Below are 26,400 nucleotides of genomic sequence, written 5' to 3' on the forward strand. Positions count from 1 at the left end.
GCACAGTTAAACCAGTGCATAAAAAAGGATCCAAGGAAGAGGTTTCAAATTTCAGGCTCATATCATTAATACCTGTCTTCAGCAAAGTATTTGAAGTTGTGCTGCTGACACAACTTAGTGACTATTTCTTGAAAAATAAGTTCCTAACAGACACACAACATGGATTCCGAAAGGATCATAGTACTATCACAGCAATTACGGAATTTCTTCACAAAACGTATGGTGCCCTTGATCAAGGAATGCAAACAGCTGGCATATTTCTAGACCTCACTAAAGCCTTTGACTCAGTAAACCATGAGTTACTTTTAAGTAAACTTGAGTCATACAATGTAAATGCTGCATCCATGCAATTGCTGGCTACATATTTATTTAACCGCAAGCAGTGTACAAAGCTGACTTACAAAATCAATAATCAGATCATTAATTTCCAGTCCAAATATGAGACAGTCACGCAAGGTGTACCCCAGGGCTCAATTTTGGGCCCTTTCCTTTTTCCTAGTGTACATAAATGATATAGAGCAACCTTTCAACTCCCAATTGGTAACCTATGCAGACGATACCTCACTGTTATTTCTTGGTAAACAAAATGATGAGTTAACGTTGGTAGCAATTGAGGGCCTACGTCAAATAACTACTTATTTCCAAGATCAAGGTTTGAAAGTTAATATCAGTAAATCTCAGGTATTGCCATTTAAACTTACAAACTCACACCAAACCTCTATCAGTAACATAGGTGGAATGGAAGTAGTGGACACAGAAGGCTGCAGATTTCTAGGTATTCACCTAGATGAAAATCTAAGATGGGTAAACCATATCAAATTTTTATGCAATAAAATCAGCAGTTCATTACATCTAATCAGCCAGTTATCAAAAGTAGTCCCACATCAGACATTAAAAACAATTTATTATGGAACCATTTTTGCACAGATTAATTACGGGATAGAGATATGGGGTTGTGCTGCTGACATACATATGAACAGAATATTAACCCTACAGAAAAGAGCAATCAGAATTATCCATGGACTAGGGTATAGAGATTCATGCAGGGAAATCTTTGTCCATCATAAATACCTCACAGTCTACTCACTGTATCTTTACAAATTAATTATATTTTTTGTGACACATCAAAACAAAGCAACAAAGTGCTCTGATATGTATGCCTATAATACAAGAAATAAAGACTGCTACTACAGACAAAGAACAAAATTAAAAACAACAGACTATAGTCCACGCATTAGTGGTCAAATATGGTACAACAGATTACCGAGCTCTATAAGGTGCCACAAAGGGAACTTATTCAAAGTGAAACTGAAATATTTCTTGATTGACAAGTGTTTGTATTCTTTAAGTGAATATTAATATTAAACTAAAATAAATTATATATATATATATATATATATATATATATATATATATATATATATATATATATATATATATATATATATGTGTGTGTGTATGTGTGTGTGTCTGCTTGTGTCTGTATATGTGTGGATGGATTTGTGTGTTTGTGTGTGTGCGAGTGTATACCCGTCCTTTTTTCCCCCTAAGGTAAGTCTTTCCGCTCCCGGGATTGGAATGACTCCTTACCCTCTCCCTTAAAACCCACTTCCTTTCGTCTTTCCCTCTCCTTCCCTCTTTCCTGATGAGGCAACAGTTTGTTGCGAAAGCTTGAATTTTGTGTGTATGTATGTGTCTGTTTGTGTTTCTATCGACCTGCCAGCGCTTTCGTATGGTAAGTCACATCATCTTTGTTTTTAAATATATTTTTCCCGCGTGGAATGTTTCCCCCTATTATATATATATATAAAAAAAAATAGAGGGAAACATTCCACGCGGGAAAAATATATTTAAAAACAAAGATGATATATATATATATATATATATATATATATATAGCGTAAAATCTGAATATTTGTAATAGGTATGATGTAACACCCAATATTGTGTCTTATTAGGTACAATGGTACATTTGTATCATGTATATGTAATCACATATGTATATATGACTGTACTAAACTTGTAAAAAAATGCTATGACGTTTGCAAAAGACACCAGTTGGTGTCTCCATGCAAAAAAAATACAATAAATAAAATAAATATGCCTCTGTGATAGAGCCAAGGGGAGATTGAGTCAATAATTAAATCACTGAAGACTAAGGACTCTCATGGTTTTGATGGAGTGCCTAGCAGAATATTAAAGTGCTGTGCTGCACATGTTAGCCCTGTGTTTAGCCATAATTGTAATTTTTCCTTTAGGAATGGTCAGTTTCCTGAACGATTAAAGTACTCAACAGTAAAGCTGCTTTATACAAAGGGAGAAAGAAATAATGTACACAATTTTAGACCTATTTCTATGCCATAAGTTTTTGCTAAAGTTATTGAAAAGGCTGTGTCTCTAAGGATAATTGATCATTTTATATCACACGATTTGCTTTCAAATGTACAGTTTGGCTTTAGAAGTCATTCCGCAACTGAAAATGCTATATTCTCTTTTCTCTGTGAGGTACTGGATGGGTTAAACAAAAGGTTTGAACACTAGGCATATTTTTTTATTTAAGTAAGGTGTTTGATTATGTTGATCACAAAATATTGCTCCAGAAGTTGGACCATTATGGAATGCAGGTAGTAGCTCACAATTGGTTCACCTCTTACTTTAGCGACAGACAGCAAAAGGTCGTTATTCAAGACGTTGAGAATAGCTGTGATGTAGGGTCTGAGTGGGGTATGGTCAAGTGGGGGTGCCCCAGGGATCAGTGCTGGGGCCACTCATGTTCCTTATTTATATAAATGACATGCTCTCTAATATTACAGGTAACTCTAAAATATTTATGTTTGTTGATGACACTAGCTTGGTAGTAAAGAATGTTGTGTGCAACACTGGCTCGGTTTCAAATAGTGCAGTTTATGAAGTTCATGGCTTGTAAAAAATAAACTAACACTAAATCACAGTAAGACTCAGTTTTTACAGTTTCTAACACACAATTCAACAAAACCCGACATTTTAATTTCACATATTGGGCATATGATTAGTAAAACTGAACAGTTCAAATTTCTACGTATTCAGATACATAGTAAACTGTTGTGGAAAGCCCACGTTCAGGATCTTGTTCAAAGACATAATGCTGCCATTTTTACTATTGGAACGGTATCTGAAGTGAGTGATCATTTGACACAAAAATTAGTCTACTTTGCTTATTTTCATTCACTTATGATGTATAGTAATATATTTTGTAGTAACACTTCCCATTCTAAAAGATATTTTTGCCTCAGAAACAGGCGGTTTGGGCAGTAAATGGTATAAGTTCATAAACCTTTTGTCAACCCCTGTTCACGAGTCTGGGTATTTTGACATTGGCCTCCCAATATATAATATATTCCTTACTGTCATTTCTTGCTAAGAATATTAGCTTATTTCCAAGAATAAGCAGCTTTCACTAAGTTAATACTCGGAAAAAATCAAACCTGCATTTGGATCAGACATCCTTAACTCTTGTGGAGAAAGGTGTGCAGTATACTGCTATATCCATTTCCAATAAGCTACCATTCGAATTTAAAAATCTTGGCAGTAATCCACGTGCTTTCAAATCAAAACTGAGGAGTTTACTCATGGGTCACTCCTTCTATTTTGTTGAGGAGTTCTTTGAAAAATTAAGCTGCTTCTTGTTGCATTGTTGATTGCATTTACTTAAACTTATTGATTGAGCTTTTTTGGGTTCATAAACATTTTATTTTTATCTGTTATTACTTTTATGTTGTAATTTCATGTACTGACAGATTCCATGACCTTGGAGATTTGCTCCTCAATTTGGTCCTATGGAGCTTGACATAAATAAATAGAGAGAGAGAGAGAGAGAGAGAGAGAGAGAGACAGAGAGAGACAGAGAGAGAGTAACCATTAACAAGGAACAAAAGGGGGCAGATCAGGCATTGAGTAAACAACCATGTAACACTAGTGAGCCATGTGAGCATGCCTTATGGCTGGAGACTTTCACATGAACCCATCAGATCACGAAATTCTACTATGAATACCTAACTCATGTTGATAATTTGCAAAAAGATGTTTTGTTGCCTCAACATAGGAAACTGCACAAGCCTGTCCAGTGTAAACATTACTTCTGTTCTCACACCATTCTATTCAGTTTTCAGCTGTCCTGTAAAGAGGGAAAGCCCACGGTGGTCAGCCCTCTGCTCGCCTAGTCACCTTTGATCTTCTATGAAGCAGCAAAACCTATCTGGGAGGACTTAGGTGATTTGACCTGCAGCACTGACTACCAAGTCAAGACTGATGGGGAGTTGTTGCCATCACCAGTTGGTAGGTTTCCTGGAGGCATAACTAGTAGGGCCTGAGAGCAGTTCATCATCCATCATCGCGAGAGTGTTCTGCTGCTGCTGTCCATCTTTGTTCCCGTAGCAGACCTCGATGCTGCTAATCTCACTCTTATTGGAAGGAAACAGCACTTCTCTACACAACTTCATGTATTCCAAGCAGAGCTGCTAAAACTTACTCTGTATGCTTTGTACAACAGGGTAGTGGATGTCATGTCCAACACCTCCTGGAAGCTGTGTGCAGCCTCACTTGGTGTGGGCATGACTTCACACTAAATCAGGTGAGGTCACCGGCTCCAAGATGTTATGATAGTTGAGTCGACATGCCACCCAACTGCAAGCCTTGTGCTGACCAGCATACTGCACAGCAGGACACCTCCACTTGTCCTACCACCACTGGTGCCTTAATGTTGATATCTCAATTGTTGCATTTTGTTGATAATAAATGTTTTATGTTGTAATACTCTTTTAATAATGCCTCCAGGCATCAGAACTGTTGGCATACAATGGCATTAAATGTCAGAGGTGTGTTCAGCTCCAGGATTTCCACTGCAGCATTGCCTAGCAGTCCAGTACTACAGTTTGGTGAGTGTGCAGAGAGTGTTTGTGTGTGTGGGGGGGGGGGGGGGGGGGGGGGTTGGGCAGAGGGGAGTGGCGGGGTGCATGCACATGTTTCTCTTTGACCACAAGGGTAATGATAGGTCAATGGGTTTTTCATCAGATGTCTAGTTGCACATGTACACAGAAGACGAAGGACATCGACGCAGATGCTGTTCAAAGATAGTGTGTGTCAATCTGTACCATGAGGAACAGGTGAAGCATTTTCATTTGAGCATCGGGCTCATTGTATTGCAGTATGGATTAGTGATGTTCATGAATAGCCATTTGGGCAGAATGTTAGGCTGTAATAAGTTTTTATAACAGAGTATTTAAATGCCTGCAATGTTGGTTTGGTTTTTTCTGTTTTGTTGAGTGACTGTTAGACTGTCAACTGTATCACTGTCAATTCCACAGGGGGCTAGCCAAAAGGAAACACTGCAATTTAATCAATTGAAGTACCAAATTTACAGGTGAACAATGCAAATATGTTTAAGCAAGTACAGGCTAAGAATACAGACGTAGCAGCTTTACAGTAGAAAAGGAGAGGAAGTGAGATTGGCATTCTGCCATTCCAGAGGGAGTGGAGAAGAGATAGGAGGAAAAATCTGAATGCTAGGTTTGAGGAAAATACTGATTATATCTGTTCAGCAGTAAAGAATGCTAGGAGGAAGCAGGAGGATTATGGCTAAAAGGTGCTTCTGTGGAAGTAGACAGTCCGAACATGTGTCAGGAATCGAAAGTTGTGGAAGTTTCAGTAAGTTTACTTGACACACAGAGTACTGGCATTGTGGAAGTTACAGAAAGTAATGTAAAAGTATCAGTTTCAATATATTGTGCAACTGTAGAGTCTGAAGTGGCTGTACTACCAGATGGAGTGAATGTGTGATGTAATGAAGTAAATAAGTGAGTGATTAGCACCAAGCATGATAGTGATTTACATGCAGTAGTAGTCTATACACCACTGGGTGATAATTGTTATTGTTTTGAGGTCGTGGAGCCTGGACCAGATGTAGAGGGAAGCACATGTGCCATTGACTTTAGTGTCATGCAGAGGAAAGCTGCAGACAGTGATTTTATTGTAGATACAATGGAGCACGGAATGGACAGTGTCTTGAAAGGAGGGTATAAGATGAACATCAACAAAAGCAAAACAAGGATAATGGAATGTAGTTGAATTAAGTTGGGTGATGCTGAGGGCATTAGATTAGGAAATGAGACACTTAAAGTAGTAAAGTAGTTTTGCTATTTGGGGGGCAAAATAACTGATGTTGGTCGAGGTGGAGAGGATATAAAATGTAGACTGGCAGTGGCAAGGAAAGTGTTTCTGAAAAAGAGAAATTTGTTAACATCAAGTATAGATTTAAGTGTCAGGAAGTCGTTTCTGAAAGTATTTGTATGGAGTGTAGCCATGTATGGAAGTGAAACATGGACGATAAGTAGTTTGGACAAGAAGAGAATAGAAGCTTTCGAAATGTGGTGCTACAGAAGAATGCTGAAGATTAGATGGGTAGATCACATAACTAATGAGGAGGTATTGAATAGAATTGGGGAGAAGAGGAGTTTGTGGCACAACTTGACTAAAAGAAGGGATCGGTTGGTAGGACATGTTCTGAGACATCAAGGGATCACCAATTTAGTATTGGAGGGCAGCGTGGAGGGTAAAAATCGTAGAGGGAGACCAAGAGATGAATACACTCAGCAGATTCAGAAGGATGTAGGTTGCAGTGGGTACTGGGAGATGAAGAAACTTGCACAGGATAGAGTAGCATGGAAAGCTGTATCAAACTAGTCTCAGGACTGAAGACCACAACAACAACTATGGAGAATGCAATGGAAGCTATTGATGATGTCAGTTCTGTTGCAGATGAGTAAAAAGTACAGACACTTTTATTTCTGTAGGTCACAGATTTGTTGCCACTTCTGGTGGCACTGCCTTCTCCAAATGGGGGAGGGAGGAAGAGGAGGAGAACAATGCTTCTAAGGTAAAAGATCGAGCCCATAAGACTGAATCCTATCATGAATGTTTGCCTGGGGAGCAATGTTATAGGTAATGAGGGTAAGAAGAAACATCATGTGTTCATTCTTAAAAGCACAGTCAAACTCAGAGAGAAATTGTTTTAGCCAAAGGAGACAATCATAAGTTTTACACTTTCACAAGAATCTATTATCCCAAAAGCAGAACCATATAAACTGGGTATGGTAACACTAAGATACAGTGTAGATGGTAAATTGCCGAGGAGCACAAGAAAGTTTACTGTTGAAGGAAATGTACAACAACCTGTAACTAGTTGTAAAGGAAATAGTTGGAACTACTGACCAGCATATTTTATGTGGTAATACTGTAAGCAGTTTTTGTCTAAGCATAGTTTTAAAGATGGTTGTTTTAAGAAAGCAAAGGAAAACTTCTATTTCAAAGACAAAGTTCCCGATGGTGTACCAAGATAGTGGTTTAAGCAATCACCTGACAGATGAAGGAAGCTGCTGAACATAAGGTAACACTAAAGGAAAAATTTGCTGAGGAGAAAGAGTTTTGTAATTTTACTGTGCTAGTTCTTTACATGATTATTTAATAGAGTAATAAATATGTGTGGAAACAAGAGAAGTTGACTGATTTACTGAAGTAGTTAACAAATAATTAGAGTCATGAATTACTAGTTAAATGGGGATAAGTGCATGCATTTGTGAATTGTATGTTTGCGTGTGGTATGTGAAAAATGATTGTATTTGTGTATAAATGGTAATTTTGGATAAAAGTGTTTTCTTAAGAATATGAGTTCCCTGAAGTGAGTTTAAGAAAATAAGGTTACAGAATTAAGAGCATAACTGAGGAACCATGTGGTTCAAACTAGACAGAATGAGGGAGGAACTAAACCAGTAACATTGTATAAATTGTACTCTGTGCATGTATGTCACGACTGTTTCATAGGCTCCTGAGAGAAATCTGAGGTAGATTTCTTAAAGGCTGGTGGAATGTTCCACAGCAGAATAGTATACTTAGTGCATCTAGAAATATTTCAAAGACCTACCTTTGCAACCAAAAAGCAGAGGAAAGTGGATCAATAGCCATGCAGAATTCCAGCAAGAAAGGATTGCCAACACAGCAGTGAATACAGAAGCTGTTGTGACACCCTGAATGAGCTGGGCACTCAAGCCAGCAACATAGCAAAATGACCTCATAGGGACAGACAGATATTTTCATAATCATGACTGCATAAAGTCTTGCAAGAAAGCTTAGTCAAATGCAAGAGTAACTATTTAGTATACTGACATTCCAGAGAGAGTGTCTGAAAGGTGAAGTTGTGAAATCGCGAAGCAAAGAAGAGAGCTGAAGAGCTGACCAGATGAGAAAAGCAGGACAAATAATGTTATTGCTACCACACTGTAGCAGAGCACATCAGCCTGTCCTGCATAAATATTACTTCTGTTCTGATAGCTGTGGCTGCCACTATCTGAAAAGCTTCCTGGAGGCCTAACTAACAGGGTATTGGAGCAGACTGTCATCTGCCATCGCACCAGTTTGCTGCTGCTACCGCCCGCCTTCATTCCTGTGGCAGACTTTCATACTGCCATTCTCACTCCTATCAGGAGGCAAAAGCACTTCTCTGTGTGACCTCATGTATCCTTATCAGAGCTGGTACAGACCTAACCTGTGTGCTGTCTATGACAGGGTCATGGGTGCCCTGTCCATCATCTCCTGGAAACTGTGTGCAGCCCCACTTGGTGTGGACAAAGCTGCATTCCAAAATGAATGAGGTCACCAGCCTTGTGATATCATGGTAGCTGAGACAATGCACCACCCAACTGTGTGCTGAGTGCTCATTGGCATATCCCATGGCGGAATGCTGCTACCGGTCCTCTCCATGCAAGCTGTGTGAAAGTTGATATCTCAACTGCTATATTTTGAGTACAATAAATGCTTTAACTTGTTATACTGCTTTAATAATGCCTTTGTGCACCAGACAGGTATCCACCCTCCAAAAATTCACTGTGGTTTATGTACTTGGGTGGTCAACCACCGACCTTCTGACCTTGATACACCACCCACCATAGTGTCCTAGCCCCAGAACTGAAGGCGACAGTAACTCTACAAGCAACCAGTAACTCATATGCATGCCAATATAAGTAAAAAACAAGGTGGTGTGTACCACATACATAGTGTTTCTTAGTAGTTTTGTAAATCATTTGAAAGGTGGAATCTTTACTCATCTAACAAGTGACCCATCAAACAGATAAGTTGAGATTCTACAGCAATACTTATATCCCATTCAGCTTTGCATGAATTAAATGTGACACATGGATGTTGTTATGTGACACAAAAATAACCATTTTTGATCAAACCTTGTACCTTTGAATGAGTACTTTGAAACTTAACTAACAAGCCGCCTTGAACAGAATCCAATTGGTACCAAAATTTAGAAGTTTTTCCTTTATTATATTGCTCCACTGCAAATCCCTGAAAACAGTCTTAATCATACCTTAAGTGTGTATCACAACTCTGTCTCAAATCTTCATGGGCAATTTGTGTAAATTTACATTTGATACATTCCTATGTATACAGGGTGGTCAGAAACAGTTTGAAAACCTTGTAAGCGTGTTGCAAGATAGGTTGTGCTGAGAAATAATCATTAAGGAAAAAATTGATATATTTCACTGTTTCTGAGTTAGCTAGCATTGAATTTAGTCAATCAGGCCATTGTGTGCACAAATTCAAGCGGTCTGCCAGATACATTTAGTGTCAGTTGTTCGTATAGCATAGATGATAGCACAGGAGACTGCTCAGCCTTTAGCTTGGGTTCAGTCCTTACTACCATCCCATGTCCCATTTTTGTATTACTTTCTTGTTTGGTTTTGGGAAACCAAACAAAGAACACATTTGGTGATCTGATAAAAAAAATGTCGTGTGACAAGGGCCTCCTGTTGGGTAGACCATTCACCGGGTGCAAGTCTTTCGATTTGACACTGTCTTTGATGAGCTCCTTGAATTTACATGTGCTGAATGGCTATCTTCAATGCTAATCAACTCAGAAATGATGCAATGTATCACAATTTTTTCTTAAGAGTTATTTCTCAGAACAACCTATCTTGTAACACCCTAGCAACCTTTTCTGACCATTTCCAATCACCCTGTAGAAATCCATACATACCAATACACAAGATTAAGCTGCTGAACAAATAACTCTGATTGCAAATGGTGTCATATTTCCTTGCAATCAGTTTGCACTAGTTCCTGTCACACTGTCACTTCCTTAGCACTTCAAGTTTCATTTAGTTTGATTTTGCCCAAAGCTATACATGCAAAAAAATGTAATATCTCTCATTTTAAAGTATCCTGGCATCAAATAAAGTCCAACAATCAAAGCTGAATGTACTTGATCATGGATTTAGAAAGACAAACATCTTCAATGCAGCAAAAATAAAAACAAAACTATAGAACTTATTATTACCTGCAAACCTTCCACTCCCCTTAATTGAAAATATAAGAAACACATTAGAATTTTCCTGGAAGGCTTCATTCAATTTGACTTCATTTTGTGGTAAAGTTGACCACACTCCCTTTGCTTTTGATAATGTTATATTTTCAACACAGCTGCTCTTCATAACAAAAAATCTTGCATCATGTACAAGGTAATTCAGTTTCCTCATGTAGTCATCTAGAACAGAAAAATAACCTAAGGTACTATCTTAATTACAATACAGAGGTAGCAATTACAAAATAAACAAGCTATCCTTCAGTTGTTATTTTAAAATGTGTTACACAGCAGATATTGCATCAAAATTTTCAAGAAAACTACTGTCATCATTAAAAAAATCTCAGCTGAGAAAAGGAATTCTTTCAACAACTGTTGTGCCCACCTAGACAGCATGACATGGAAGTGACTAGGCAGAAGGCAATCACAGAAAAAATTAAGAAATTACTGGCAATTGCAGCAGTTTTTTATTCTATAAATATCTTCCTCAGCTGTGGATATGCACTTGATCAAATATTTTGATTCACATCAAAGTTGAAAAGTGCACATTAAAAACACATTACCAGTGTGTATGATTTCCTTAGGTCCAAAATTACACAACTGTAGTTTACAAACTAATTAGTTGTTTTTTCAAAATCTGAAAATGAGAATATCAACACAATATATAGTTAAGAAAATAGCCTTGTGGAATTTCTCTCTCTCTCTCTCTCTCTCTCTCTCTCTCTCTCTCTCTCTCTCTCTCTCTCTCTCTCTCTATCTATCTATCTATCTGTCTGTGTCTGTTTGGGAAAAACACTCTTTTAATTCACAATTTTAAAAACAAATTTGTGTATGTATGTTTGTGTGGAGAGGGGGGGGGGGGGAGGTTTCATGTATGTCAAATGAGATTTTTTCTCAGTAATTTTTTCATTGCAATATCATAAATAGTTATCCTCAGACCTTTAAACAAAGCCTATATATTAAATAGTCATGGTAGGTTAAAATGGATAGCAATTGGGAATCTCCAATCAAGCCATCTGGGAGCAACTCTCTTACTGGCACATTCCTTAACTTGACAGTACAGCTCTCCTTCAGTTCCAAACACTGTAGACACTCTGTTGATAAGCCAGCATTTAAAGTACCTCTGAGTGGGAAAATATTGTGAAGAGACTAGATTACACACATTTTTGGGGCTGTTTACAGATTCACGTCTTTTAATTCTGAAAGGCCGCAGTGAAGCTCGGAATGAAAAGAAAAAGATCGTTGCAGGTCAAAGCTGTGAATCTATTCTTCAGTTGTGCCCAAGTGACTTAAATGGAAGAGCACCTCCATGGGAAGCTACTGTTTGGTTCTCAGATCAGAAGGAAGTTTAACAATATCTAACAATTTGCCAGGAGTATAAGATTTTAGTATATTAACAGCCCTGAGGCTTTTGGAGAGTCAGCCTCTTCAAAGTAACCTCTACCCTTACAGATTAAGCAGATGAGCTTGATAAAGATCTCAAGAAGTAGTGATAAGCTGAATCAGTGAATTGGTCAACGAAGAATGGCAGATGGCTCAAATGGAATTTGAAAGATAGGAGCCCAGATTTGACTCATAGTCCAACACACAGTATGCAGCATACACAAGTAGTCAACAGAGTATGAACATCTCCAAAAGTATAAAGTTTCAACTAATAGACAACTTATTCAGTGACTTACTAGTTTCATGTCTTTCATTTCAAACATTGTAGATGGAATACAGTCAAACACAGTAAGCTGTAGAAATATTGACACAATGTTCACAGTAACTGCATTCTTCAACAAGGTTAAAAGGTTAACAGACTGAGATAGTCATGCATTAAAATTGAAAACTGGTCATGTATTAAGACTGAAAACTGGATGCATACTTACCATAATATTTTGACTTTCTTGATCTCGAAAGCATGAACTGTGGGTCTAAAATCATAAGATAAATCAAATGAATGAGCGAAAAGCCCCAACAATTCTGTAACTATTACACAATATTTGAATATTAAGAGAGAGAGATGCTTATACAGTGTGAACCAGAACTCCATCAAAATAATTTTGGAGGTTGGTCTGGGATAATTTGGTATGAGGAACCTGTGATTTCTGATGGCTCATTAAAGACTAATTGCATTTTGTTTGTTATTCCCATTTAGCTTTCCATCTGTGCTGCATTGAAGACATCCATTCAACAGTGCAAATGTCAGTGGCACAGAGTGTGTGTCTTGTTTGGACACAAATGTGTTTCAATCACTCAAAGTACTGTGACAACAATAATACCCAGTTCAGCCTTTTCCCTCAAGCTTCAATTCAGTACTGATCAGTTCTGCCTCAGCTGTGTTTTTCTGCCAGTGTTAGTTGCATATTAATTGTGATACATGGCAGTATGAATAGATCTACTGATAAAGAGTTTGCCAACATGCACCTCATGTACGGGTTAACTGAATGCAGTGAAAGAGCAGCATGACAATACTATGCTGAGCTCTTCCCTCAGCAACAGCCACTACTTCATAGTACATTTGTATCTGTCTGAGTGTTGTTGCACTTTACCGCGTTTTTTGTTGTACATTTTGGAAATTGCATATTACAAGCTTTTTCTCTGCTGTCAACAGATTTTCACAGAAAAAAAGGTAACTGGGATAACTAAATGAATAAATCATAAGTATCTTGTATAATAATTTATTACTCTGCAAAGAGCCTTGGAAGCCACCAGTCTCTTATAACAAAATACTCAGATAATATCCTTGAACAACTTCAGAAATTTTGTTGGTGGAGTTCAGGTTCAGCTTGCATTCAAGGAAACACAGAATGCAGTCTGAGGTTTATGTTATGTTAATATTATTCCATAAAAATTTATAAAGGAGATTATACTTGTATCCAGTTGACTGCATATGGCTTCATGGCTGTAATGCCTGAAATAAAAGTAATTCAATAAACTCTCAGATCTCACTTCCACTATGTGCTTTTTTCCACACTCTGAAACAAAGACACCAGCTACTCTGAACATGCACTTTCCGTAATACATGTTTTATTTCCACATGATTCTGGAGAGAGGGAGGGGAGGGGGAGGCGAGAGAGGGGGAGGGAGAGAGAGAGAGAGAGAGAGAGAGAGAGAGAGAGAGAGATATGTAATTCTGTGACATAACTGCAGTAACAGAATGCTACTGCAGTTACAAAATAGTTAAAAAATGTAGCAATAGATGATGCTGTAAGCATTATAATTTAATAGTGGTCAACTACAAATGACAAATGAATCATACAGCAATGCCTAAGGTGTACTTTTCACACTAAACAAACTGTGGTTTTTAATTGTCCTGTGGCTAAAAACTGCATAAAAAGCATCACTAACATCAGTTTTTAAATGTCATGAGGCCAAAAAATGCATAAAAAGCATCACTCAGAATCAAATCAGATTACTAATTTCCATGTGACTGGCACAAAACATGTTCAATATGCAGCCCACCATTTTCTGCAACAAGTTGAAATTGAGAAACAGCATGTTCCACAACTGATCAAAGTGTTTAGAGGGTCATGTTCAGATCGTGTTGCGCAGTGGTGCCTTCAATGCAGCTAAGTTTTCAATCGGAACACTGAACACAACATCTTTCAGATAGCCCCACAGCCAGAAGTCACACAGATTAAGATCAGATGATTGGGATGGCCAGGCGGTAGGGAAATGGCGATTGATAATTCTAGCATTTCTGAAATGGTGCTTCAGCAACTGCTTAACTGGATTTGCGATGTGTGGAGGAGTGCCATCTTCCATAAAAATGATACCAGTCACACATACATGTTGTTGGAGAGCTGGAATGACGTGGTTGCGCAGAAGACACTCATAGCACTTACCAGTGATGGTAAGGGTAACAGGATCGGAAGCACCTGTCTCTTCGGAAAAAATATGGCCCTATGATAAATGATGTCATAAGCCCGCACCACACAGTGACCTTTTCAGGATGAAGTGTTACTGGCTGATTTGTGTGTGGATTTTCTGTTTCCCATATTTGACAATTCTGTGTACTGACATATCATGTCAGATGGAAGTGGGCTTCGTCTGTCCACAAAATCTTTCACAGCCAATCATTGTCCACTTCCATATGAGCAAGAACTTCTATAGCAAAGGTCTCTCTTGCTGGCAGGTCAACAGGAAGCAACTCGTGCACATGGGTAATTTTGAATGGATACTAAAGAAGGATATTTCATAGGATTTTACGCACCATGCTCATGGGTATGTCCAATGTTCGGGCAGTTCTCTGTGCACTACACATTTACACACCACCACTCGTCTCCTCCTGCATTGCTGTGGCCACTGCTTCCACTGACCCCGAATCAATTCGTTTCCTCCCTCTACCAGGTTGCACAACAAAAGAACCAATCTTTTCGAATTTCTGAATCATTTTCTTCAGACCCATGGCAGTCATCAGACCAATGCCTTTTTACAAGCCCTTCAGTGTCCAAAATTTCTGCAGAGCGATGTGTGCACAGTCATCATTCTTGTAATACAGCTTTACAAGCAGAGCATGATCCTGCATTGAGACAGTTGTGGTGAACGTCGCAGATGCGAAAGGAGGAAAAGCCATGAACCCAGCATGTTTATACCAACTTCAATGGGGCGTGCACATGACAGGTGTTTTCATTTACATATTCTGACACATATGGCACCATCTATTGATCAATTTTCACACAATTTTTTTTCTTCTGCGATAGGTTTTTCCCCTTCTCTGATAGTATTCCATTGCAATTTGATGTCATTCTGGCCAGTGGTGTTATTTCTACAGTGTTTTGAAAGTTTTACTTCAATTATAATCACCCGGTACATCTACATCTACATTTACATAGACCCTCCGCAGTCTATCATACGGCGCATTGCGGAGGGTACCCTGTACCAATACTAGTCATTTCCTTTCCTGTTCCACTCACAAATAGAGTGAAGGAAAATGGTTACCTATATGCCTCTGTACTAGCCCTAATTTCTTGTATCTTATCTTCATGGTCTGTACACGCAATATGTGTAGGTGGCAGAAGAATCATTCTGTAGTCAGCTTCAAAAGTTGGTTCTCTAAATTTTCTCAATAGTGTTCCTTGAAAAAATGTTGCCTTCCATCCAGGGATTCCCATTTGAATTACCAAAGCATTTCCATAACACTTATGTATTGTTCGAATGTATTGGTAACAAATCAAGCAGCCTGTCCCTAAACTGCTACAGTGTCTCCCTTTAATCCAACCTGGTGCAGATCCCAAACACTTGAGCAGTACTCACTAATTGGTCACACTAGCGTCCTATATGCAGTCTCCTTTACAAATTAACCGCACTTTGCTAAAAATCTCCCAATAAACCGAAGTCAGCCACTCACCTTCCCTATCACAATCCTCACATGCTTGTTCCATTTCATGTTGCTTTGCATTGTTACACACAGATATTTGAATGATGTAACTGTGTCAAGCAGACACCACTACTCCTGTCTCCAAACATTACATGTTTGTTTTTCCTACTCATCTGCATTAACTTACATTTTTCTACATTAGAGCAAGCTGCCATTCATCACACCAACTAGAAGTTTTTTCTAAGTCATCTTATATCCTCTTACAGTCTCTCAACACTGATACCTTGCCATACATTACAGTTTCATCAGCAAAGATCCACAAAGTGCTGCCCACCTGGTTTGACAAACCATTTACATATGTAGAGAATAATAGCAGACCTATCACACTTCCCTGGAGCACTCCTGGCGATATCCTTGTCTTTGATGAATACTCCCTGTTAAAAACAAAAATACCGGGTTATATAACTTAAGAAGTATTCAAGCCACTCACATATCTGTAAACCTATTCCATATGCTCATACTTTCTTTAATAGCCTGCAGTGGGCACCATTTACATGCTTTCCAGAAATCAAGAAATATGGAATCTGCATGTTGCCCTTCATCCTTAGTTTGCAGTACATGATGCGAGAATAGGCAGGCTGAGTTTCACACGAGTTATGGTCTAAAACCATGCTGATCTGTGGACATAAGATTCTTGGTCTCAGGAAAATTTATTATATTCAAACTGAGAATGTGTTCAAGGATTCTGCAGCAAATAGATGTTAGCGATAGTGGTCTGTAATTCTGTGAGGCCATTCTTTTGCCCTTCTTATATGCAGGAGTCACTTGTGCTTTTTTGCATTCACTTGGGACTTTACACTGGGTGAGAGATTCACGATAAATGCAAGCTAGATAAGTGTCTGCTGTTGTAAGAGTACTCTTTGAGAAACTGAATTGAGATTCCATCCAGTACTAGTGACTTATTTGTTTTCAACTCTTTCAGTTGTTTCTCTACACCAAGGATGCTTATTACTAGGCTGTCCATAAGGTAGTCTGTTCAATGGTCAAATGTCTGGTTTGTTTGTATGATTTTCCTACATGAATAATTTCTTAAACGTGAAATTTAAAACTTCAGCATTTGGCATTTGTTTTCTTATCTTCAACTGCCACACCATACTGGTCAACAAGTGTCTGGATGGAGGCCTTAGACTGACTTAGCAATTTTACGTAAGACCTGAATTTTCTCAGGTTCTCTGCCAGATCTTCTGCTAAGGTATGACAGTGGTAGTAGCTCTCCTAGCCTTCTTAACTGATTTATTACCTTTTATAACCATAGTTGCTATAATGACATCATGACCACTAATCCTTGTTTCTACACTGAAGTTATTGATAAGGTCCAAGTCTGTAGCTACAAGGTCTAAGATATTTCCATCGTGTGTGGGCTGCCGAACTAGCTGCTCAAGACCATTTTCAGAAAACGTGTCCAAAAGTACTTCACATGGCCATCTGTCTATATCCCCTGCAATGAATCCATAGACATCCCAGTCTATGCCTAGAAGGTTTAAGTCGTCTCCAAGTAGTATTGCATGATCTGGGTATTAATCGCTACTGACCATAGGCTTTCTTTAAATGACTCCAGAACTGTAACAGCAGAATCGAGTGGCCGGTAAAAACATCCAATCAATAATGTGGTTCCACCTAAATCTGTTATACGTGACCAGATAACTTCACTGTCACACTCAACTTTGACATCAGTGAAGAGAATATTTTTGTCAGATGCTATGGCCTCAGATCTGTCTTTCCAATATACATTACATGACTCGCTAAACATCTAAGACATTTCCATTTCAGGTTTGAGACAGCTCTTGGTCCAGAGAATAATTTGAGTGTGAAAACTTTCCTGGAGGGCAGTAAATTCAGGAACTTAGTTAGGAATACTTTGACAATTTACTGATACAATTTTGGCAGTCTAAATGTCTTTATTCTGAATATCGACTGACTTCCCTTGCTGCATACTGACTGGTGAGTGTTCATCACTGTATCTGAAACTACCACCTAACCTAAAGAATCCTCTTGTGCATTCCACAAGCATTCCACTACCCGAGTGTGTAGTGCACCCTGACCTATCAAGGGGAGTTCTACAAATCCCCAACCGATTATGCAGGTTTGGAAACATGCAGCCAAGACCACCACAGAGTTGACAAATCCTTTGACTGAGATCCTCCACTCAGCTCCAAACCAAAGGACAAGCAACACATGAGGTGTCCCATGCAATGTGTCAGATTCTCTGACACTTCTACACCCTGAGGTAGCAGACTGGAGGTGACTGGTCATAGCCAAAAGTGCATTCAGCTGTTCGTGAACTGCAGCCAGTTTCTCCTGCACCTGCACACAGCATGCACACATCCTACCCATCCTAGCAAGACTAACTGAAACTTTAAAAGCAAACAGAATCCTAGATATGCAACTTGCTGCCCTCCTGATATGTCACTAATGGATGCAGATGCCTTGATGACCAATATAGCTGGCTTTTCATAAGAAATAAAAACTGTGTGACAGACTGCCTGAACTTACACTTACAAAATGCAAGCTTATATCTCTTAAACAGAAAAAAAAATATGAAATTTAAGAACTACACTATGAGGAAAAAATGAGAAAAGAATGCAACTACAGATGCCACATATGCAATGCAATGCTTTTTGCCTTACTGCAATGAGAATTTAATTTGAGAAAATGACCATCTATGTTCCAGTTTGAGATTATTTTTAATTTACCCACAAGATACTATCATTACTAAAAATGACTTTGAATATAGAGGAAAGTTGCTCATTATGGGAGGGTTCAATATTGTGAGGAAGCTAGAACCTGACTAAAGTAAGCACTCAGCTCTGTTGGGAGGTATTAGAACTTTGTGTTCACAATGTCCAAGGCGTACAGCAGTCACAATAAGACAATTATGGAGCAGGATTTTGTAAAGAGTCCTTGATTTTAAAAGTGTTGTGTTTCAAGTGTTTTGAGTAGGTGTACTTGTAGGATTTTAATATCTGAAGTTGAGTAGCTGTTGCAACAATATCCATAAGTTTACATTCTTCACACTGCACTCTTTCATTCGCTATAATGAACTGTCCTTCAGACCCAGCAGTATAACAATGTGGCTAGGTTTCTAGCATAAGATGGCTTATTCCTAACACGCGATACCGTGGGTATCCTAATATGTGACACTAACACTGCATCTCATATTAGGATAATTTCATTTTGCCACCCTAGTACATTCTATGTCATATTAGGGTAATTTCATCTTGCCACTCTAATAGCTGGATTCAGACCGATGCTTTCACTAAATGAGTTGACAATTTTGTGAAGCCATCTGAAGGTGATCCTGTTGTGCTAATACTCGATGGGAATCATCTCTCATCTTCGTGACACAACAAATCAAGGGAAAACTGTTCACATTGTGTGATTATTACCCCATTCCACATGTAAAATACAGTCCCTTGTGTGGAATTCATGTGAGCATTTAAAACACATTATCTCCGAGAAATAGAAGCCTGGTGGGCAAATAACCCAAGTCAAGTAGCCATCTCATCTTTTATTATGAAGTTACTTGAAGTGGCCTACTTGAAAGCAGTAACAATGGAAAATGCTATAAAAGACTTCTGGAAAACTGGACATGCTAGATTCAAACAATAGAGTAAATGTGAGTCCAACTGGTATCTGGCCAGCTCCCAAAATGAAGTTACCTCAAGAGCCACCTTATCTAGTAAAATGCGCAGATTCTGAAACTGTTAAGTAGCTAACATAATCTAATGTATGCAACAATTCAAAAGGATAAAACCTGTAGAGGAGTCATAGGAGGCAGAAGCAAGATTTCTTCTTGACAAGGAAAAAGAGGTAAAAGCAGGAAACAGTCTTCCAGTCATTTGTAGTTGGCTACAAATTTAATTGAGGACAATGCTTCAGATGAAAAATCCGAAGAAGAAGAAGAAGAAGAAGACACTCAATCCGTATTCTGCTGTGGTTGTTTCTCTGAATATTAACATAGACAAATAGGCACAGGGCCATGGAATGCTATCCTTGGGCTCCCAAAGAATGTTGTCTTGAAAAAGAGCTTTTGTACACCCTAACAGCATTGCTTTTGTACAATAAATGCAGAAAATGTTGGGGAGGCAATAAGAAAGAGAATATTACCCTCTTATAGTTTACCTCTTCTCATACTGGTTGATTTAAGTGTTTTCTCTGACTGTCTGACATTAGGACACCATTTCTAATGCTATTCAAATTGACTTGTTGAGCTTATTTCAAATTTGGATGTATTATGTGCTAGGTAGCATGAATTCAATAAATACAATTTGAAGTGCAATGATTTCATGTTGTTTTTGTGGTCTTCAGTCGTGAGACTGGTTTGATGCAGCTCTCCATGCTACTCTATCCTGTGCAAGCTTCTTCATCTCCCAGTACCTATTGCAGCCTACATCCTTCTGAATCTGCTGAGTGTATTAATCTCTTGGTCTCCCTCTACAATTTTTACCCTCCACGCTGCCCTCCAGTAATAAATTGGTGATCCCTTGATGCCTCAGAACATGTTCTACCAACCGATCCCTTCTTCTGGTCAAGTTGTGCCACAAACTCCTCTTCTCCCCAATTCTATTCAATACCTCCTCATTAGTTATGTGATCTACCCATCTAATCTTCAGCATTCTTTTGTAGCACCACATTTTGAAAGCTTCAATTTTCTTCTTGTCCAAACTATTTATTGCCCATGTTTCACTTCCATACATGGCCACACTAAATACGATTACTTTCAGAAACGACTTCCTGACACTTAAATCAATACTCGATGTTAACAAATTTCTCTTTTTCAGAAACGCTTTCCTTGCCATTGCCAGTCTACATTTTATATCCTCTCTACTTTGACCATCATCAGTTATTTTGCCCCCCCAAATAGCAAAACTCCTTTACTATTTTAAGTGTCTCATTTCCTAATCTAATTCCCTCAGCATCACCCGACTTAATTCAACTACATTCCATTATCCTTGTTTTGCTTTTGTTGATGTTCATCTTATACCCTCCTTTCAAGACACTGTCCATTTCGTTTGACTGCTCCTCCAAGTCCTCTGCTGTCTCTGACAAAATTACAATGTCATCGGCGAACCTCAAAGTTTTTATTTCTTCTCCATGGATTTTAATACCTACTCTGAAGTTTTCTTTTTTTTCCTTTACTGCTTGCTCAATATACAGATTGAATAGTATCAGGGAGAGGCTACAACCCTGTCTAACTCCCTTCCCAACCACTGCTTCCCATTCATGCCCCTCGACTCTTATAACTGCCATCTGCTTTCTGTACAAATTGTAAATAGCCTTTTGCTCCCTGTATTTTACCCCTGCCACCTTCAGAATTTGAAAGAGAGTATTCCAGTCAACATTGTCAAAAGCTTTCTCCAAGTCTACAAATGCTAGAAATGTAGGTTTGCCTTTCCTTAATCTTTTTTCTAAGATACGTCGTAAGGTCGGTATTGCCTCACATGTTCCAACATTTCTACGGAATCCAAACTGATCTTCTCTGAAGTCGGCTCCTACCAGTTTTTCCATTTGTCTGTAAAGAATTTGCATTAGTATTTTGCAACTGTGACTTATTAAACTGATAGTTCAGTAATTTTCACATCTGTCAACACCTGCTTTCTTTGGGATTGGAATGATTACATTCTTCTTTCATGTAGGTTTCAAATTAACAAACATAATATAATGTGAAGTAATGCAAGCTGAGGAATGTTTCACATCAGGGATGAGGTTACTATGAGGTCCACCAACCACTGGCATCTGTTACCTGTCTCACGCAATGATGCATTGAGGTAGTCAGCCTCTGGAAATACATCTCATCATCCGCAAGACTCTCCCATGCATCCATCTAGGTCCCAAGGCCAATGTAAATTCGTGTGAAACTTCATTTTGGCCCACACGTTTTCATTGGGATTCAAGTCAAGTGGTAGCTTCTGTCCCTGCAGCTGCTAATACAAAGTGACTTATTTTGAGTTCGCTGTGTGCTCTTTAGATTAAACTCTTAAATTTCATTTGTGTGTATGTATTTATCAGGCATAGTTCCACATTTTAATAATGGTATGAAGCATATTTCCCCTGTCTTTAACATGGGCAGGCACTATGATTGCTTTGTTCTGATGAGTGACTGGTGGACTGACAAACTGAGTGGGAAAAGTTTTATTTTAATCAAAATGTATAATTTTTCAGAGTTTCTTTCTTTATATTGCTGAACTGTGTTTCACTGCAGAGCCGTGGCTTGGCATGGGCTGGTTCAGGCCTGGTTATCACTGGATAGCATTGCCAAAACACACCTTGTTAATGTGCATACCATTCTCACAGTGAGTAATGGTGACAAGATGACACTTAGGACAAGTGTCGCTGATGAGGATATGCTTCGAACATATCTCTACCAACCAATCAGAGGGCTGTGAATGGTGTATAGGGACCACACAGATGGCTGACGAGAGCACGCTAGAACCGAGCTGATGTTCTCTTGGCAGCCAGCTTTCAACCCAATCAGACGTGCCTTCTGCATCCCCCTCTTGGCCAATATGCCACTTAGTCTGTTGGCGGCCTCCCAGGTGCCACTTGTATCCTTTAGAGGTAGACTTCTGGAATAAGCCTTGCACACCAGCCAGTTTTTGAAACTCATTCAGTTGTTCGACTTTAACATTCACTGAAATTTATACACTCCCAGATGGGATGCACACACCCCGCAGCCGCTTTACCCTCGTCCAGTCTTTAACAGCTGGTGTCAACTGGAGGAGCAGAACACACCGTTTGGTCTGACATATGAATGCTTTGTTTTGTGGATGGATTCCGCATTATTAAGTCAATGATAGGGAGTTGCCTGAATGTTGTTAGCCCACAGCATTGCTACATTGTCTTAAGATATGTGGCAAACCTGGGCCAGACTGTGCTGTAAGGCAACATTTCTTGGCATTCGGATGTGTCCATATATGCCGAGCTGTGTGAAAAATGTGCATGGCACAAGACCACAGCATTCCCACTAGATATGGACCCTTTCCTGTGTGTACTCATTCTCTAGGTCGACCTGCTGCCACACCGCCATGGGTGCTTGAGGCCACTCATTGCCACCGCTGATACACCCACATTCGATGAGAGTTTGAGCTGCCGCGTGCGCCGACACTGCCCAATGTGGAGCACCCACATTTTAGAGCGTCGTCATCATCATCCCTACTGTTAATGGCTTGTCATCACCACTGCTGCTTTCCATGTAAAACACTAGCACCTAATTTTCACTGGCGTATTCTGACACTCTTTTTTTTTGTCATAGTACATGGCAACTTGAGAGCAAAGTTCTGTGAAATTATCTGCATCTGTCCGTATGCCAACAGTCTGTAACAGATTTAAATTATGTTACTTTTTCAGTGCGCCAAAAATAATTAAATAATACTAAAAATTTGTTTTGTTTGTGACCTATGTTGTTGAGAAATGTTAAACATAAAACCAAGTAGAATGCAGTGGGACTGCACACTCATTTAAATGCAGCGCGTTCCCAGTTCTCCCCTTTTCCCTCACGATTAGACAGTGTGCATGGCGGTGGGGAGAATGGGAATCGTGGTTGAGCACTTTCGCACTCCCGTGCACGCACAGCCCATGAGCCGAAATATTGGGCGCTCCTGCTTTATACCAACTTTTTCGGGAAAGCTAAAGGCAAATGTTAACACTTTTCTACATAATAAACATGATTTAGGGCGCACTTGGGCTTGGCCAGAGGGATTTTTGCTAAATAGCGGGACTAAAGTTGACAGGTGATGTACATATGTATGTGGAATCTGCTCTGATTTGTTACAAGACGCAGAAATATCTGAGGCCCTGCCTTACAGAGTAGCAGAGCACTATTCAGACAAAAGAGACATCATCTACTATGGAGACCATCTATCCACGCTACAGCAAAAGCCGAATGAAGATTTCAAAGCTTTCAGCAATAGAACACAAGCTGTGTCATGCCGCACATACACGAGAGGACGGGATGCTACATATAATGACGTGTCAATCGAGGAAGCTGAAGCCAGAGCAGTCGAGGCAACAGATTATCCTCGGTGCTCTTTTTTGTAGTTTAAATATATTTGTGCTGTGAATTGAATTTCCCCAAAAGATGATTCCATAGCGGAGCAATAAGTGTAACTGCGCAGGTATGCTTGCATTAGTGTGGATTTACTTGTAGTAGATTTTAGTATTCTTAGTCCATAGCACAATGATGAGAGTTTCTTTGATAAGTTGTTTATGTTTGTGTCCCATTTTAAATTTTGTTGGACCCGTAGACCCAAAAATTTTGTTGCATTTACATTTTCAATTTTATCATTATTTAACTTTACTTGGATAGTTTTTTGATTGGATGTGGGAATTAGATGGAAGTTGATACATACAGTTTTCCCACTATTAACAATTAGGCCATTTTTGTTAAACCACTCAGAAAGTTTTTTCATAGAGTTATCAGATATTGTCTGAAGGGATTCAGGGCTAGAGCCAGTCAACACTATGCTTGTATCATTAGCAAACAGGATAGTTTTTTGTGGGCTCATATGTTCAACAAGATCATCTATGTAAATGAGGAAAAGTAATGGCCCTAGAACAGAACCCTGGGGATCACCATATCTTATTGTTCTTTCTTCCGAGAGGAAAACTGTGTTATTTATTTTATTCTGTACATTAATATCGCATTGAAGTGATACCTTCTGTCTGCGGTTTTGTAGGTAAGAGCATAGCCAGTTGTGAGCCACACCTCTTATTCCTCTTCTTTCCAATTTAGCAAGCAGTATTTTATGATCTAGTACGTCAAAGGCTTTAGAGAGATCTAAGAAGATACCTGCAGCTATATTATGTTGGTCAATTGATTTCAGTATGTGGTCCAACAGTTCAAAAATTGCTGTCTGGGGGATAAAGATTTACTAAAACCATGTTGTTGAATGCTGATTGGTGCGTGGTTTTTTATTAAATTTATAAGCCTGTCATAAAAAAGTTTTTCTAGGATTTTTGAAAAGATGTTTAATATGGATAATGGTCTATAATTGGATACTAAATCAGGGGAACCTTTCTTTAGTAATGGTGAGACTTTAGCTATTTTGTGAGCATCTGGAAAAATGCCAGTTTTTAATGATTGGTTGTAGATGGTTGATAATGGCTTTACTATATGGGGAGCACACACCTTTAATATGAGGTCAGGTACTTCATCATAGCCACTAGAGATTTTATTGGGTAACAATTTTATTATGTTCCTAATTTCATCAGGGTTTGTTTCATAAACAAACATTGTAGCATTAGTGCTGTTTGACGTATTGGTGGAATTGAAGAACGACGCGAGACAGTAAGATTAGAACTGTGACACGAGGAGGCTGCACAAATAGCTTCCGTTCCATCGCCAAATCACACCACTAAGTGCTGTCGCACACTGTGTTGTACAAAATGCCATATGGCGCGACACGCAATTAATGGCTGCCCACAAAATTGTAGACAGAATTATCAACAGCGAATCCTCTGCAAAATAATAGACAAAATACGAATACAGGGTGGGGAAACGGTTAGAGGGCAGGCTCCTTCACCAACTCTCGCCCCCAACATGAGTAATTAATACTGTCCAATACGGAAATGTAAATGAGGTGGCTAACATAATTTTAAAAGGCAGAAACAGAGGAAGGACTGTCAAATTATTAGTGGATACAGGGTCTCAAATTAGTGTATTACTTGTTTCTCATTGTGATAATCGCACGCTTAAGCCATCGCACTACAACATTAGTGGATTAGAGGAAGAAGTAACGGTACCCACAGGAAAACGTTTTTTTTTTTTTTTTTAAGTTTGCAGATACACTGAAGCGCCAAAGAAACTGGTGTACACATGCTGCTTCAAATACAGAGATACGTAAACAGGCAGAATACGGCGATGAGGTCGGCAACGCCTATATAAGCCAACAAGTGTCCGGCGCAGTTGTTAGATCGGTTACTGCTGCTGCAATGGCAGGTTATGAAGATTTAAGTGTGTCTGAGCGTGGTGTTACAGTCGGCGCACGTACTATGGCACACAGCATCTCTGAGATAACGATGATGTGAGGATTTTCCCATATGACAATTTCACGAGTGTACCGCAATATCAGGAATCCGGTAAAACATCAAATCGCCGACATCGTTGCGGCCGAAAAAAGGATCCTGCAAGAACGAGGCCAATGACGACTGAAGAAAATCATTCAACGTGAGAGAAGTGCAACCCTTCCGCAAATTACTGGAGATTCCAATGCTGAGAGTGGCTCCAGGAACATTCTTCTAGTTTAAACACTTCCGCTGGCCACCAAACTTCCTAGACATGAAAATTATTGAGCATATCAGGAATGCCATGCAGCGTGCTGTTCAGAAGAGATCTCCACCCCCTTGTAATCTTACAGATTTACAGTTCTGTAGGATTCTTGATGTCAGTTCCCTCCAACACTACTGCAATCATTAGTCGAGTCCATGCCAGGTCATGTTGCAGCAGTTCTGCGTGCTCGCGAGGGACCTACACGATATTAGACAGGTGTACCAGTTTCTTTAGGTCATACATGACTTTTCTAGCTACATAATTCTAGCATCACTTGCAGATATTACTGCAGAAACAGTGGCTGTGCTTTTGTCAATCATTTAGTTTTACCTTTCCGAAGTCCTGATGCTATTTTCACCAATCAGTGGACTA

At 39.1% G+C, this 26,400-nt stretch overlaps 1 protein-coding gene across 1 annotated transcript in view; it reads right to left on the bottom strand.

Moving 5' to 3' along the window:
• The window catches only part of LOC124555342, an 856,442-nt gene that overhangs the window by 162,602 nt on the left and 667,440 nt on the right, over positions 1-26,400 (bottom strand). Inside the window, exons 32-33 of the mRNA XM_047129223.1 lie at positions 12,268-12,312; positions 10,373-10,579 (exon numbers count right to left, since the gene is read on the bottom strand). Of these exons, the coding sequence (XP_046985179.1) occupies positions 10,373-10,579; positions 12,268-12,312 (252 nt within the window). The remainder of the gene's footprint in view (positions 1-10,372; positions 10,580-12,267; positions 12,313-26,400) is intronic.

This window comes from Schistocerca americana, chromosome X (genome assembly GCF_021461395.2).
Source record: "Schistocerca americana isolate TAMUIC-IGC-003095 chromosome X, iqSchAmer2.1, whole genome shotgun sequence".
NCBI classification, from domain to species: domain Eukaryota; kingdom Metazoa; phylum Arthropoda; class Insecta; order Orthoptera; family Acrididae; genus Schistocerca; species Schistocerca americana.